The 17545-nt window shown below is 48.5% G+C and overlaps 1 protein-coding gene across 1 annotated transcript in view; it reads right to left on the bottom strand.

Moving 5' to 3' along the window:
- Positions 1-285: 285 nt before the first annotated feature.
- Positions 286-17545, bottom strand: part of LOC113630322 (germ cell-specific gene 1-like protein) — an 80077-nt gene continuing 62817 nt past the window's right edge. Inside the window, exons 2-3 of the mRNA XM_027125520.1 lie at positions 378-425; positions 286-332 (exon numbers count right to left, since the gene is read on the bottom strand). Of these exons, the coding sequence (XP_026981321.1) occupies positions 286-332; positions 378-425 (95 nt within the window). The remainder of the gene's footprint in view (positions 333-377; positions 426-17545) is intronic.

The following is a 17545-nucleotide window of genomic DNA, read 5'->3' as shown; positions in this document are numbered from 1 at the left end:
GACGACAGAGACAGAACGTCTGGCTTCCCTCCCCCAAGGTCAAATCCTACACTTGGAAGCAATGCCAACACTGGTCTTGCCTCATCCCAACTTTCGCACGCCCAGCCTACCTCCCCCAAAGTCCCAGCACGCACTGGAAGTAAGGGAAGTGTAATGGCTCTCAGCACCATCTCACTTGGGGGGCGGGGGAGGGCAAGATGATGTCCCTCCACCTGCCTCTCCCCCTGCACTAACCGCTCAAGGAACTCAGCGCTTTGCAACAGGATTCTGGCCCCTGGGGCACCATCACCCAGGGATGCTGAAGGACAGGATCAGGGCTTCGGGAAGTGTCCCTGGAGAGGGCAAGGCTGGCACACCGGAGCTGGGGCCACACTTACCTTTCTCTGATGCTGGGGCCAGGTCAATGAAGCTGCGGCATTTCTCACCTTTGAAAAAAAAAGAAAGACAGGTTTTCAGAATATGAAAGGAAGTGAGAGCTTCAGGCTTCCGCCTCTCCCCCTCCCACGAGCCCTGTACGGATCTGGGGGTAGCGGGGGCCCAAACATCTCTAACCTGAGCAGCATCTTTCTCTAAACCCTAATTCCCAGAAAGCCAATGTCCTGAGGAATGTGGATGGCGAAGCCGCAAGTCCCTATGATGCCTCCTTCCGTCACCTCCCGGTCCAATCCATCCAGCCCTGTCACTCCCACCTCCTCAAAGCCCTCCTGCCCTTTCCACGGACTCCACCCCTTCCAGGCCCAGCAGGATGAGGGCTGAAGCCGTCACTGGGCTCCCTGGACCTCCACTCTGGCTTCTGTCGAATCCACTCTCCACACTGCAGCTGGAGGGGTATTTTCAAACCACACAGCTCTGATTACATCACATGCACACACGCAAGTACGCACACTCCTGCTCAAAACACTTTATCCCAAAATAAAGCCCAAATTCTTTCACATGGATCCAGGACTGGCCTCCACCGGCCTCTCCATCCACACCCCCTCCCCGCCCCTCCTCCCCTCCCCTACTCTCAGCTCCTATACTCTTCGTGTTCCCTTCCCCCACCCCCCGACTGGGAACACACTTCATCCCTAGTAGAAGCTCTCATGGCACCATGGCCTCTCCTAGGTGGCAGCTAGTCACCTTATAACTCTTATCATTTTGTGTGTGATTCTCACAAGCTGGAAGTGGAAGCCCCGTGAAGGCAGGTACCACATCTTCAATTCATCCCCAGCTCAGAAAACGGTACCTCCATCCTCCCAGATGCTCAGGCCAGAACCTTGATATCATCCTTTGTTTCTCTCTTTCTCTCACACCTCCCCATCTGATCTGCAGGTCCACCTTCCCAATATACTTAGAATCCAACTACTTTTCACCACCTCCTCTGGTTCCAGCCCCATCATCTCCTCCTGGATTACTGCAGTAGCCTCTGCATGGGTCTCCCTGTTTCTGCCCTTATCCACACAGTCACCAGAAGGGTCCTGTTATAACCTAAGATGGATTACGTCTCCTCTCAGAACTTTCCCACGGTTCTCAATTCACTCAGAGTCAGAACCTAAGTCCTTACCATGGCCTATAAGGCCCTGTGTGATCTGTGCCCCCATCACCTCCCTGACCTCACTTCCTACTGGCTTGCCCCTTGCTCACTCCACTCCAGCCACACTGGCCTCCTTGCTGATCCTTAAATGTGCCAGCCACATTCCTGCCTCAGGACCTTTGCACGTGCTATTACTTCTCCCTGGAGCATTCCTCCCCCAGACAGCTGAATGGTTTGCCCTTCCTCTCCTTTATCACTTTCCCCAAGTCTTACCTTCTAAGGAAGGCCTTTCCTAACTAGTCTATTTAATATTCCAAACACCTTTTCCCTGACTCTCCCCATCTCTCTTCCCGCTGGACCCCTAGCACCTAGAACACTGCCTGGTACATAGAGAGTGCTCAATAAATATTTATTGAAGGGGTATATGAATGAGTAAATGAATGAATGAACAAACGAATGCCTTCCACCCAAACCTTATGCCTATAAGAAACTTCAACTCTTCAGTCTTTCCTCCCAGCCTCCTTGATGCCAGGCCCTATGCTGGCCATCAAGGACACAGTGAGAGCAAGATGTGACCTAGCCTTAAGGTCCTTTCTCAGATGGGACACGTGCTCTATACTTTGCCACAGTCCCCACCACACCCTGTTGCTTTACCCCTAGACCTTAGACCTCACTGGTCCCTGAGACACTAGATTCGCTGACCTTTAGGGTGAGCTTGCAACTCCTAGTTCAAGGGTTTTACTGCTGAGCATAGCAGCAAGAAATAGATTTCACTGATGAGCCCGACAAGGAGATAGACTTTGAGTCCAAATGGAGTCAATGTAGGTTGGGGATGAAAAGAATCTGGAAGCTTCCAGCATTCTCAATTCTTGTGTCTGCTTGAAGTTTCCTAAATTTTCCTCTAAGAAGGTCCCTTGAAACCCGTTTGGGGTCCTGAACCTCCTTCCAGCCCCATACAAATGCAAAGGCAGATATCAGGGAGTGGTAAGAGATGAGGCTGAGAAGGAAGGCTGGGGCCAGATCACGAAGGGTCTTAAGTGCTGAGTTAAGGAGTGGATTCCTCTCTTATATATGTCACCCCTTCCAAAGAATCATGAGGCCACAGGTGGATGGATGCCACTCCTGTGATTCCATCATGCTTGCTTCCTCCCCAGGCTCTACATTGAGATGTAGGACCCTCTCCTTCCTTTATAGAAGAGGCTCAGGGCCACTGAGTGATCAGCCAGGACCACACAGCAAGTCAATGATACTGAGATTATAAAGAGATGTTTGCTGACAGCCAAGAACCAGAAGAGGATTTTTTAAAATGAGAATAGGTAGTGTGCTAAGAATGGATAGATTTTGAATGCATCATCTTAAACTTTCTTTATGTTATATTGTTTTCTCAGAGCTAGAGAGGGAAAATTTTAATGGCTAAATTCAGACCAGCAGCCAGGGCCCCATTAAGACTTTTGTGGACCCTAGGTTATTTTGCCTTTGGAGTCTCTTCCTCAATAAAGACAAATTAAATTAAAAATTGTATTTTAGGGGGCTTCCCTGGTGGCGCAGTGGTTGAGAGTCCGCCTGCCGATGTAGGGGACGCGGGTTCGTGCCCCGGTCCGGGAAGATCCCATGTGCCGCGGCGCGGCTGGGTCCATGAGCCATGGCCACTGAGCCTGTGCGTCCGGAGCCGGTGCTCCGCAACGGGAGAGGCCACAACAGTGAGAGGCCTGCGTACCGCAAAAAATAAATAAATAAATTTAAAAAAATTGAATTTTACAAATGCATTGGTTAAAGATTAATATATTAACATTATATATTAAAATTTTTCTTCACCTAAAAGATTTTTTTTATTCTGATTCTGAAAGAAATTAAAACATTTTATGGGCTTTTGCTCTGACCTTGTACCCTGAAATCCTGCTGAATTCATTTATCAGTTCTGATAGTTTTTAGTGGATTCTTAGGATTTACTATATACAAGACCATGTAATCTACAAATAGATATGGTTTCACTTTTTCCTTTTAATCTCGATGTCATTTATTTCTTTTTCTTGACTAATTGCTCTGGCCAAAACCTCCAGTATAATGTTGAATAGAAGTGGCAAGAGCAGGCATCCTTGTCTTGTTCCTGATATGAAAGGGAAAGAATTCATTCTTGTACCACAAGTATGATGTTAACTGTATTCTTTTTCATAGATACTCTTTATCGGGTTGGGGAAGTTCTCTTCTATTTCTAGTTTGTTGAGTAGTTTTATTGTAAAAGTGTGTTTACTTTCTCTTTAATTCCACAACAACCTACAATGTAGTTCTGAGAATCCCCATTTTAGAGACAAGCAAACTGAGGCTCTGAGCTTTCGATGACTTGCCCAAGACCACATAGCCAGTAAGTGATGGACTCAACCCAGTACATAGACCCCAAACTCCATGCCCTAAAGTTTTTCCAGCTATCTATTCCCATTTGCAGCTAGCCATTCCCACTGTGCAGAGCTACTAGGTCCTAAAAGTAACTCTCTGAGAACATACCTCCATGCAGATAGGGAAAATCCACCAGGGACTAAATAAAATGGCTCTCACGCTTCTATTTCTGCTACGTAGACAAGACCAAATAGAAGATGTTTGAGAGAGATGGTCAAACTTGGCCCAACACTCCCTGTGCAGGGCAAAGCTGAGTTTTAAGGAAAAATCATAGTAATGACATAAGGACAACTGGATATTTCAATGGTCACCAAGTCTAATAACTAAAATCCAAACACAGAAGAGTGGTGGTATGTGGCTCTAGAGCCAGACCTGCATGGGTTCAGCCTGGCTCCATCACCTATTAGATATGTAACATCAACGTTAGCCTTTTGGCGCCTCAATTTCCCTACCTATAAAAAGTGAAAATCACTAATGCTAGAGTTTCTGTAGTGCTTATTACAGGGTGGATCTGTAGGGCTTGGTGCCAACCACCAGGTGACACAGCTAGGACAGCTCAGCAGGCAGGAGTCCAGCCAAGTGGCAGCTGCAGGGATATGTGGGTTCCCCTACGGCCCCGCACCTTCCGTTGTCTCCCCCTAACCATTGGACATTACCTGGTAACTGCCTCATTTTTGCCCCATGAAGATGCCCTTTCTCCCATCACTTCCTCCCACTCTGATTCCCTCTGACCCAAGATGAGCTACCAAGATCAAGCAGACGAATGGGTGTCAGCCTCTCCTCCCCAGGAGGAGAGTTCCCTAAAGATCCACTGTGTTCCCAGGGGGCCCCTGGAGGGTAACGCTGCCCCACTTCAGGGAGGGGCAGAGGAGGGAATTTGTGCAGGAGGAGGATAGAGCCAGCAGACCCCTGGGGAGAAGTTTTTGGGGGTCCATGAGCTACAGGACCTCCACAGCCCCCTATGGAGATGTCAGGACCTTCTAGGAAAACAGCCTGGGAAAGCTGGACTTTGGAGTCAGAGGTCACAGGTTTAACAAAAATCCTGCACCCCAGTGAGGGTCTCAGGGCCCCCATGGGCCCAGGAAACCATGAGCAATGAGGACAAGAGGGGCAGAAGAAGACCAGAGATTCTCCCAAAAGTTCTGAAAACTTCACATCACCCCAGGGCTGTGAGGGAACCTTCATTATGTGAGATCTGAATTTCTCACTATCCCAGAGAATGGACGTTCAGTCCCATTAGACCAGAGGAATAAACTTATGGGAAGTACCTTGCCTATAAGAAGGGAGCGTGCCGATTCAGACCCACCATAGCCTCGAAGGGAAACATCCTGCACAAGGTTCCTCATCCTTGCATCTCGCTCCAAGGTCCGTAGCCAACAGATGGGACTTGGAACCCGGTCCCAATGCAAGGGTGGCCAATACATGAGATCTCAACACCCAGCAATGACTGGGGAAGCCTGTGGGGACTGGGTAACCTGGAGGAGGTGTGCCCTGTCTAAAGGAATATGAATTAACATCCTGGCCATCTGGACCAGTCAGGATCCTGGCAGGAAACAGATGGCACCCTGGAAAGGGCTCACCGAAGACTGCTGAGTGAAGGGCCTATTCATAGACGTGTGGACAGGGGCGAGGGGTGAGCAACAGTGGGGAGCCCTCACCTCCTCCAGCCTGAAGGGGCTGGGGAGGGAAAGGAGGCTGCGAGAGATGATGCCACAGAGGAGGAACTGCCCCTCGGAGCTTAGCTACACCGAAGCAAGCATCAAAATCGAATTTCTGCGGCAGGGCCTGAGAATCTGCATTTCTAACAAATTCCCAGGGGTTGCTGATGCTGCTAGTCTGGGGACCACACTTTAGAACCACTCCTTAGAGGAATGCAGTCACTGTCAAAACCTCAACAGGCCAAGAACAAGGCAGGGGAGGGGGAAACACCCCGACCTTTCTCTCCTTCTGCCCTCTGATTTCCTTCCTATGCCTCCCACTGGCCAGAACCAATAAGAAACCAGAGGACGCAGAATTCCGGGCCATTGCATCTGCGCAGGGCAGTCTCCCACGGCCCAGGGGGCAGTGGACAGACGCAGAGGGGTGAACGGCGAACAATCAGCATGCCACCCTACCCCAGGTGGCCCTCACCCCTCCTCACCCATCACTCTCATCCTCTCACCCTGCATGCTTGTCTCTTTCATAGTCTTACCACGATTACTATATGAAATGATCTTGTGGACGCATTTGTTCACGTGTTTATTATCTGTGTCGTCTACAGGATGTGTGTGGACTTCCCTCTGCTGTGGGTTGTATTTACATGTAGGTATGCATAGGCTGTGGGCTTGACCACATTCTGGACCAGGATGGAGGCTGCACACAGTGATGCAACAGTGAAGATGAGATCGATCTCTCTCTCCCTCTCCCTCTCTCTCTCTCTCTCTCTGAATCCTAGAAATCCAAATCACATCAAGCAGTGATATTTGGGGATGTCTGAATTAATTTTTTTTAATATTTATTTATTTGTTTATTTTTGGCTGCATCCGGTCTTAGTTGCGGCACGCGGGATCTTTCGTTTCGGCGCGTGAGCTTCTCTCTGGTTGTGGTGTGCAGGCTCCAGAGCGTGTGGGCTCTGTAGCTGTAGCACAGGGGCTCCAGAGTGCGTGGGCTCAGTAGTTGCAGCATGCAGGCTTAGCTGCCCCATGGCATGTGGAATCTTAGTTCCTCCACGGCATGTGGAATCTTAGTTCCCCAACCAGGGATCAAACCCAAGTCCCCTGCATTGGAAAGAAGATTCTTAACCACTGGACCACCAGGGAAGTCCCATGTTTGAATTAGTTTTGACCCCTAAAAATATACTTCTCTTTGGTTCCCAATATCAGTGTTTAGTATTCACGCACTTATACTCAATGAACATTTATTGAGCACCTACATGCCAGGCACCATTCAAGGCGCTGGGGGTGCAGCAGAGAACCAGAAGGCAAGTGACCACCCTTGCGGAGCTGCTGTTCTAATATTAAAGTGTATGTATAGACCACTTGGAATCCTTGCACCAAAGAGGGCGTTCCCCAGCTCATCTAAACAGTGCCCAGATGCATATATCCAGACAAAACTCTAATTCAAAAAGATACATGCACCCCTATATTTATAGTAGCACTATACACAATAGCCAAGGCATGGAAGCAACCTAAATGTCCATCGACAGATGAATGGACAGAGAAGATGTGGTGCATATATACAATGAATACTACTCAGCCATAAAAAAGAATAAAATAATGCCATTTGTAGCAACATGGATGCAGCTAGAGATTATCATACTAAGTGAAGTTAAGTCAGAAAGAGAAAGACAAATACCATGTGATATCACTTATATGTGGAATCTAAAATACGACACAAATGAACCTATCTATGGAACAGAAACAAGACTCATGGACATAGAGAACAGACTGGTGGTTGCCAAGGGGGAGGGGGGTGGAGGAGGGATGGAGTGGGAGGTTGGGGGTAGCAGATGTAAGCTTTATATACAGGATGGATAAACAACAAGGTCCTGCTGTACAGCACAGAGAACTGTATCCAATATCCTATGATAAACCATAATGGAAAAGAATATTAAAAAAGAATGTGTATATATGTATGACTGAATCATCTTGCTGTACGTCAGAAGTTAACACAGCATTGTAAATCAACTATACGTCAATTGAAAAATTAAAAATAAATACGTAAACAGTGCCCAGACAGCATCTCTGAGACAAACGGAAGCTCTGTGATCAGGTATCTCATTCGCTGCTGTGTCCTCAAAGCCTGGGACACTAACAGGTGCTCCGGACATGATGGTGGAATGAGTAAATGAAGAGCATTTCACAGATTGCCTTCATTAAGGATTACACCAAAGGGGGGCGCCTCTGCAGAACCCTACAGGTATGGCCAACACACCTGCAGGCAGAGGTGAGAATGAAAGTTGAGCTCCGGAGCGTCTCGGGGCCCATCTGAGAGGGAAGAGGCAAACAGAAAGGGGGGGTCTTCACTACCCAGGGAAGAGCAGCCATGCCCAGCCTCATGTCTGCCATGACGCAGAGGAGCCCGGAGAAGAGCCTGGGCGTGATGTCTTTGATGGTCGCCTTTCACCTCCTTTTCTGCTGCTTTGCGCCTGCTGATTCAGATTTACAACCTACCTTTTCCTACCTCTCAATCTCGACGTCTTCTCTCCCTCCATTTCCCCGTGTCCGATGCAGCCCCAGCCTTCAAACCCACCAGCTTCCCCACCGTGAAGCCTGCCTTGTTCACCAACCACCTGCCCCGCCCCGAAGAGATGTCTCCCCGCTCCGAATTCCCAGTGTTTTATCATGATATCTCCCATGACACGGTCACTTTCTACCTTGGGCACAGCTTGGCCCGTTTTGGCCCCCTTTGGGCTGTTAATAGCAGATCTACCCACCATCAGGTGGAAGCTTGAGTTTGTCATGTTGCCTAAGATCCAGGATCCAATGACCCAAGGAGAATCCAGGGCAAGCACCACGCTAAGAGCGTGGCACACATCACAACTGTGTGAGGTCAATACCCATCCCCACTTTACAGATGAGGAAACTGAGGCTCACACAGGCAAAGCGACCTACCCAAGGTTACACAGCCAAGAAGCAGCAGAACCAGGAGCTGGACCCCGGTCTGTGTCTCTCCAAAGCTCTTTCCATCATGCAAGGGACTGACTTGTCCAGAGGGGGACAGGGACCCAGGACATTCCATGACCAGACCAGCTTGTTTGGACTCCAGCAAATCAACACTGTCTCTGAAATATCTTCTTTTTTTTTTTTTTAACATTTTACTACGCAAAGTTCCCATCTTTTACAAGAGCAGAGAGATCAGTATGAAGAGAGTCCCATGTCCGCAGCCCAGCTTGGAAACTCACCTTGTCTCTCCGCACCAGCAGCCCACCACTAGTGGGGTTATCTTGAAACAAATCCCAGAGGTTTGAATCTAAACGCCTCTTGGAAGGGTTTGCTCCCTTGCTCAGAAAAGACAAATGGAAGGTCATTTCTTCTTAGACTCTCTGGCATCACCCTATGGGGCTGCTGACTTTTAGTACCACAGGAACAAAACGTGCAATCCAAGAGGCCCTGACCTGCCCTAGCTGCTGACTCCTTTTGACCCACTGTCTGCGGGACCTGCCTGAGCTGAGGGTGCGGGGGTTTAGAAATTGCCCTCAACACAGCATCTTCAGCTTGGCAGCCGGCGCTCCAATCCCACCACCAAGGGGAACACCTGGCAAGGCCCTCAGCCGAATCCAGGCTTCCAGGAATCCACACCAGAGACAATGGGAGGGTCACAGCTGCCTCCTCTCTGGCTCAACACTCCCGCCTCATTCCAGGAATCTTACCCCGAGGTCCCTCCTCCAGGTCTGATCTACTTGAGAAAGAAACTCGTGGTGGAGGCCAAGGAAGGCGGGTAGCCTGGGGTTCACGGGAGCCAGGCAGGCTGTGCTCCCTGGTGAAAAGCCTGGGCTCTGATTTCACACGGACCTGAAGCCAAATCTCAGCTCTGCCACCTGCTAGCCGTGGAGCTCTGGGGGAACCATCGTTTTTATTCATTTGGTTGGGTTTTTTGGCCAGTGAAGGATGATGATTCCAGCCTCACGAGGTTGCTTGAGGGCTAAATGAGGTAACGGGTATGAAGCAAGACGTCTTCAGTTAGGATTTAAATCAGGCAACACCTGCGAGGGATCAGCTCAATGTGCCGACACCCACATCCCCAGCCCGTCATTCATCACAGCTCTTGGGCTCCCTCCTCGAAAGGGGGTGCTCTGAAGGCAAACGGAGGTGTCTGGGCTCAGAAACCACAAGACGTGCGTTCAAATCCCTCCTCTGCCTCCCCCTGGCCCCGTGACCTCAGGAAGTGGCTTCACAAATCTGAGCCTTTTCCTCAGGTGCCAGATGAAAGTCATTTCAGCTCTGCCCTCCAGGCTTGCAAAAAAGGATGAAAACGGAAGGGAGTGTGAGAAAAATGCCTGCCCCGCGATCGGCTCCGTAAATAAGCGCTATTTTTGATTCCATCCCTGGATCCTAAGTTAGAGTCACACTGCGCTCCTCCTAAGGAGAGCCTGGACGTCTTCCTGAGCCAGGAGCAGGAGGCTGTAATTGTGCCTCTTCAGCGGGAGTAGGTGGGGGGAGCCTGGCAGGGCCACGGGCAGAATCCAGGGAGGTGGCCAGAGGCAGATGCCCAAGGCTGGCAGAGGGTCAGGAGTGCCGAAGGTCAGCCAAGCTGCCCTCGGCGTGAACACGCAGGAGCCAGATCTGGTTGGCAGCGGGAAGACGGGCAGCAAGAGGAAGGGGCACTGGGGAGCCCAGTGTCCTTGGCTGGGTCCCCAGGTCATGGGTCTGAGGTTCGTGACTTAATTTCACAACCCATCTGATGGTGGAGTTGAGGTTTCTGTGGCTTGCAAGGTAGGGAGAGGGCACCCGGAGGGAGCCCCATGGTGAGGGGCTAGGCCCAACATGCTTTACAAACTACCACCCCCATTTTACAGATGAAGAAACTGAGGCACAGATAGACTGAGTAACTTGTCTAAGGTCGCACAGCCAATGGTGGAGCCTGGATTCAAATGGAGACAGCCCGCCACAGAGCCTTTGCATTTGGCCACTACCCTGTGCTGCCTCTTAGGAGAGTAAGCAGGTTCTAGAAAAATCTATTCTTTCTAAGGGAAGTCTCAGATGCCCTCCAAGAGGACTCCACACGTGGCAGGAGAAATCAGCATCCATCAGGATGTGGCTGCATTTCGAGATGTCCAGCCAGATGCCCAAACATGGCTGGTTCTGCTTTTGACTCTGGTTCTGAGACCCAGATTCCATGGAGCCCAACCTCTGGGCAGGTGCATGGCTAGTTTTCTCTATAGTAGGAGCTTTCAACTTGCTGGGAGGGCAGAGAAAAGCAGTCCTGGCCCCCAACAAATGTGGTCAAAGAGAAACCATTTTAACTGTTTGGCAAGGGTGAAAATCCACACACCTTCGCCGGGCTGGATTCAAGGAATTCAGCACCGAGAGCGGGGAGTAAAGAAAAATGCCAGCAGATCTTGCATGACGCTTCTCCTCGCGCTATCCAGGCTGGCGGCAGAGCCTTGGCAGCACTTCCTTGGAATTCTCCGGAGGCCTCTGCCAGTTCAACTGACAGGGCAGCAGATGGCACACACTTATCTGCTGATGATATTTTGATTTATTTATCTCTTACAGATGGTACCAGGCCTTGATTTCTGGCAGGAGTTCAAAATATGGGTCAACTTTCTGGAGATAAGCATTTCTCCAAGTGGATGAAACACTGGAAACTAAAATCCTGCCTGGCATCATGACATGGCATCACCATGACCTCCAGACGTACCTTGCTTGGGCATTTGGGGGCATTCTGGGTAAACTGAAGGGAATAATTTGTTCTGAAGAATTTTACAGCCAGAGGAACCTAAATGCTTATTTAAAATTAACACCATAGTGGTTAAATGGTAAGAGCTTTGAACTCACAGAGCCTCTGCCACTTACAAACTCTGGGACCCAGGCCAGACTCTCTGGGTCTTAGTTTCCTCATCTGTAAAATGGGTATGATTGTCTTCTCCACCCCATAAGCTGTGACAGAATTACCTAGCTATCCACCAAAAAATGTGCTACTCCTTCTGCAGTGTGGCGTTATTGCTAGAAAGTGGCTGCCCCACCAGGTACAATATTTCCCAGCACCCCCTACATCCTCCTGGGGTCATATGACTGGTTCTTGCCTATAAAATGTGAGTGTGAGTGATGTGTGGCACTTCCTGGGGTGGGCTTTTATGAAGTAGACGTGCCTTTTCTTTCCTCTTCTGCCCAGATGCAGAGGCCTCCGAGGTCCTAGAAAATGGTAGAGGCACAATATGGAAGTTGCCGGGTCCCCAAATCACTGTGTGGAGGAGAGCTGCCATCCACCAGCATCACCTGTACCGAAGCGTCACATGAGCTACTGTGTTAATCCCCTGCCATCTCAGGGGTTTATTTGTTGCAGCAGTTGTTGTTGCCTTATACATAGTTGGGGATCAAATGAGACCCTACATGTGAGACAGCTGGTGCATGACAAGAACTCAGCAAGTGTTCACAGTTATTATTATTGTCATCTTTCAAGGGAACTTGATAAATGAAGGATATTGTGATTTTTTTTATGTCATCCCATATGTTGTGGTTAGTTAAAGCAAAGCAAAGCTGCTTTTCCTGATACCTCAGTCTTATTTTCACCCTTTTTTTGATACTATCAGGAATCCTTCTTGCATTGTCACTCCTCAAAAGAATGTCCTGAGAGAAATTAAGGAGGGAGAAGGTATGGGTAGTTTTTGGGGGGCACACTCTGGCTGACACAGGGACATTATGGTCCACAATCATCAGTGTTCCCGTTTTGCTTCTCTCCTCCCGCAGCACAGAAGTCTCCACCCCAGCTGGAGATGGGAGGGGGGACTTGGGGACCATGAATCCCACCACCCTCAGCTTCCAGACGTGGAAACCAAGGCCCAGGTAGGGCTCGCAAGTTGCTTACGATCTCATCACCAGGCAGATATTGAGCTGAAGCTGGAACCCAAGTCCTCTGCCTTCTAATCCAGAAGAAGGGATGGGAGGACAGGGGCCCCACAGTCTGTGGCTACAGAAAATAACAGTAGCCAACACTTACTGAGCACTTACTAGGTGCCAGAAACTGTTCTAAATCTCCATATGCACCACCTTCTTTAATTCTCATAACAACCACAGGAAGGAGACACTATTACTGTTCCCATTTATCAGATGAATAAACTGAGGCCCAGTGAGGTTACGTATCTTACCCAAAGGCACAGAGATAGTAAGTGGTGGATCCAGGAGTCCACCCGGGACACTCCAATTCCAGAAGCTTTGCTTTTAATCATGTTTGGAGGGACGGAACTTGTAGGAGGCATTTTTTTTTTTCTACTTGACTCCAGGGAGCAGAATTAAACCCTGTGGGCCCAAGGAGCAGCTCTCTACCTGGCACAACCAAAGAAGAGTCCAGCCATAAAAAAGGCCCCTCCAAGGTGGCATTAAACTTCCCAGTGGTGAGGGAATTTCCTGGCGGTCCAGTGGTTAGGACTCTGTGTTTCCATCACAGGGGGCCCGGTTTCGATCCCTGGTTGGGGAACTAAGATCCTGCAAGCCACGGCACGACCAAGACAAAACAAAAACAAGAACAAAAACAAACTTCCCATTGCTGAGAGGACGTAAGAAAGGGTTGGATTCCCACGTGGAGATGTTGCCAAGAGATTTAAGTAGCCAGTGGGATATCTGACTGGGCCAGTGCTTCCTCACGTGTCCCACAGGTGGTTTATGACGGGGGATGTGGCACTAAATTACACGGAATCACATCATGGGTAAACGATTTCCCTTCCCAATTCTCTTCCAACCCTTCAAGATTACTTCCAGGAAAAAACTATCAGTTTTGCGCTAGGCTGTCCTTAACATGGCTCTAACACTTGCTAATCTTCTCTTTTAAAAAAGGAGAAAAGGCAAAAATATCCAGTTGGAATTTGATAGCATTGTGGTCTTGTATGCATACACATACGCATGTGTATATATTTCTTCTATTTTTGGCAAGCCGCGCTGATTTTCTATTTCCAGTTGGAATTGAAAGCTCCCCTTCATTTACGTAAGGAAAATATGAGCCAATATAGAGCAAAAAAAAAAAAAAAAATTCATAGTAGAACAGGAGGACGTGACTAAGAACTAATTCCTAAAGGTGTTATAAGAATAACTAAAGTTTGGCAAACACTGGGATAAAAGCATTCTACGCTTCTAGGCCCACTCCAGGCTAAGAGGTTGCAGGGTCACCATCCCGCACAATGCTGGAAGCACGGTCCACATCGCGGTTTATACAAACGAGATTCCCTGGAGTCATGCAGTGCACAGCCTGCATGGCTGTACACAGCAGCCACGGATATTTTTAGAGTAACAAATACACCAAACATAGGATAAAAGAGAAGTAATCTTCTGTTCAGCTGCCCTGAAATTGGCAAAGTTCCTCACTCCAAATTATAGCACTCTCTGATCTTCCCACAATGTCCCCATGCTCAGGGGGCCCCCAGGCTGCCCAAGCAGCGCTGGCACCCAACCCATCCTCAGGATGAATGGAAGAACCCCAGGCACGGGGTTCTCCTCGGGCGATGCAGCAGGAAGATAAATGGCAAGTGAGCTGCATGTTCAGCTACAAAGGCAGCGGGCAGACGTCCTCAGACACAAAGGCACTTGGAGAATATAGAGTCCGTGAACCATTCCTGGAATAGCTAGTTAACACTGAAATCCAGCTCACCTGGGGGTGAACCAAAATCAACTCAAGAATTCATAGTAAACTCACCAAGGTGAGGAAGGAATCTATGTGACACACAAACAAAATGGAACTATTGTAGATATTAGGGGCTTACAAGCCAGAGGCTGTAATGCAACCCTGACTTTGTAAAACTCATACAAACAGCAAAACTCGTGAGGTCGGGGCAGTAGGAATGCTGGTGCTCTCATGTTTCTCAGGTGGGGTCGAATACTGGAAACACCTTGTTTAAAGGCTGCAAGCACACATTTTTTTCCTCCCCTCCCCGCCCCCCCAAATCACAAAGGTAACCATATACCCAGAGTCAAATGACCGGGCAGAAGGGAAAGGAGATTAGAATTCAGGCCTGACATGTGAACACAGGGACTCACTTGTCCCCAGGGACCCCAACATGGCTCTCTGACCCAGCGTCACTGAGAAAGAGCCTCTCATGTCCTATGAATTTCCCAAGTTGATAAACAAAACAAGAAAATCAACTTACACTCACCCATGCCAGGTCAGTCCTAAACTTCTCTTTCTCTCTCTCTCTCTCTCTCTCTCTCTCACACACACACACACACACACACACACACACACACACACTCATCTCTCTCGAGGTCCATCGCCTCAGCCTCTCCTCCGGCCTCCCTGCCTCCACACTGTCAGCCACAGGGATGTTTACGGAGCCCAGATCTGAAATTCTGTTCAGGAGCCTCCAGTTCTCACCAGAATCATCGTGCCCTCGGGCATTTATTAAAAACGCAGACTCCCAAAGATGCATATTCTCTGTGACCCAACAATTTCGTTTCTTGGAATTCACCTTACAGACATACTCACACGTGTGCGAAGTAACACAAGGTCAAGATAATTTGTTGCATCATTATTTTAATAACAAAGGAGTGGAAATAATCTAAATTCCCATGAATTAAATAAGAAATACACATTCAATTTATGGAATATTCACGCCCATTAAAACAAACAGGTACAGCGCACAGAATATCAATATTCCACGAAAAAGTGGATACCCTGCTGAAGTTTGAGACCCACTGCTCTTACGGAATAACCTAAACAATTCCATCTGCCCCTTCTTTTATCCAGTGTGGTCTCAATCTTCTCCCTCAGATACTGTATCAGTTTCCTATGGCTGCTATAACAAGTTACCACAAACTTAAAGATGAAACAATACAAAATTTTTATCTTATAATTCTATAGGTCAGAATTCCAACATGAGTCCCACTGGGCTAAAATCATGGTGCTGGCAGGGCTGTGCTCCTCTGTAGAGGCTCTGTGGACCATTCCTTAGCCTTGCCTTTTCTAGCTTCTCACACTCCTTGACTCTCGGTCCCTTCCTCCACCTGCAAAGTCAGCCGTGTTGAATCTCTTCTCTTCCATAGACACAGCTCCCTGTCTGACTACAACTGGAAAGGTTCTCCTCTTTTAAGGACTCATGTGATTAGACTGGGCCCATCTGGAAGATTCAGGATAGTCTCCCCAACTCAAAATCCTTAACTTAATCACATCTGAAAAAGTCTCTTTCACCATTAAGGAAGCATATTCACGCCTTACGGAGAGTCTGATACCGATCTCTTGGGGAAGGGATATTGTTCTGCCCACCATGGATACTCTGGACTCCGGCCACCAAGGCACTGGTCACATCTCATGAAACCCAAGATCTCGTATCCATCCCTCTGCCTGAAATGCTCTTTCTCACTTGCCAGACTCCTACTCAAACCTTCAAGGCTGAACTCCACAGCCCCCTCCTCTGTGAAGCTCTCTCTGATTCCCCCAAGCAGAATTAGGGACACTGCTGGCACTTTGGAAAGACCCTTCTGTATGACACTTGTCACTTGGCGTTTGAGTTATTTGCCTATACGTGCATCTCTCAGTAGCCAGCAAGCAACTTAAGAGTGAACACTTATTCAACCACACATCCCCACCATTCAGCACGATGCCTGGCACACAGTAGGGTTAGCAAACACTGAAGGGATGAATGACTTAATCCTTTCTATTTTACTGTGGCATGAAAAATATATATAAATATACATATAAAATACATATATTATGTATATGTATGTATATATGTGTGTATATATATGTGTGTGTATATATATACATACATATATTTACTTACTGATATTTATATAATCTGTAATCCAAATATGATTTTTTTTTTTTGCGGTACGCGGGCCTCTCACTGCTGTGGCCTCTCCCGTTGCGGAGCACAGGCTCCGGACGCGCAGGCTCAGCAGCCATGGCTCACGGGCCCAGCCGCTCCGCGACATGTGGGATCTTCCTGGACCGGGGCGCGAACCCGTGTCCCCTGCATCGGCAGGCGGACTCCCAACCACTGTGCCACCAGGGAAGCCCCCAAATATGATTTCATGTGTCTGTTGTTGTTACAGGTATGTTGTCGTTGTTATTGTCAATCCACACGCCTGGCATACGATAGGAGCTCAATAAATATTTGTTGCGTAAATAAATTAATAAGCATACCCAATATTTATTGAACTTTTTCTATATTCCAGGCACTTGGCTAAGCTTTTTATAAGCTCTGCCTCCCTCATTATTTTTTCCACAATAACTCTCAAAGGACTACTACAGTAGCTCGGTAATGAATACTAGCTGCTGTTACAAACACCTCAAAATCCTAAAGGCTTATTTCTCAGATGTCTCTCCTGCATGACTCCCATCCACGAGGTGACTCAAGGACCCCAGCTCCTTCCATGGTGCAGCTGTACCACCGACGAGGGAGAGAAAGCATGGGGAGAACACATTGGATACTTACCCATCTTAGCCCAAAGAGAACATATGTCACTTCCATTCATATCCCACTGGCCACACCAGTCACATGGCCAATCCAACTGCAAAGGAGGCTGGGAAATGCAGAGGAGCTCATGGATACTGATAAGCATAGCAGTCACTGCCACAATCATTACCTGCCTCATCTTACCGCTGGAGAGACAGAGGATCAGAGGAATGGAGACATGGCCCAAGACCTCGCCGCTAGTGTGTGGAGGAGACCAGTTCAACCCCAGGCCTGTCTGCCTGCACAGACCACACTCTTAACCATTGCTTGCTCACAGGCCACCACAGAGGGCAAAGGCCTGCCTGGGACCTTGCTGAGTGGCAGGAAGGATCCCACCCTGGGATGGACATTTCCTCTGGACAATCCCCATATCGGATAATCCACACAGAGATAATCGGGAGCTGGCCGGGTCCGGTTCCACCATCGATTTCCTTACCCCTCCAGTGTCAGTTTATTCATAAGCATCTGAATGATGACACGAGGCAGATGTTTTGTGCTTGATTTTCCCCTCCAGACTGTTGCAAGAGGGGAAACAAAATCTATGTTTTTAAGAGAGC

This window comes from Aethalodelphis obliquidens, unplaced genomic scaffold (genome assembly GCF_003676395.1).
Source record: "Aethalodelphis obliquidens isolate GAN/ISIS:26980383/991018 unplaced genomic scaffold, ASM367639v1 scaffold30, whole genome shotgun sequence".
Classification (NCBI taxonomy): domain Eukaryota; kingdom Metazoa; phylum Chordata; class Mammalia; order Artiodactyla; family Delphinidae; genus Aethalodelphis; species Aethalodelphis obliquidens.
The sequence above is the reverse complement of the archived record's forward strand: the minus strand, read 5'-3'. Positions and strand labels throughout refer to the sequence as shown.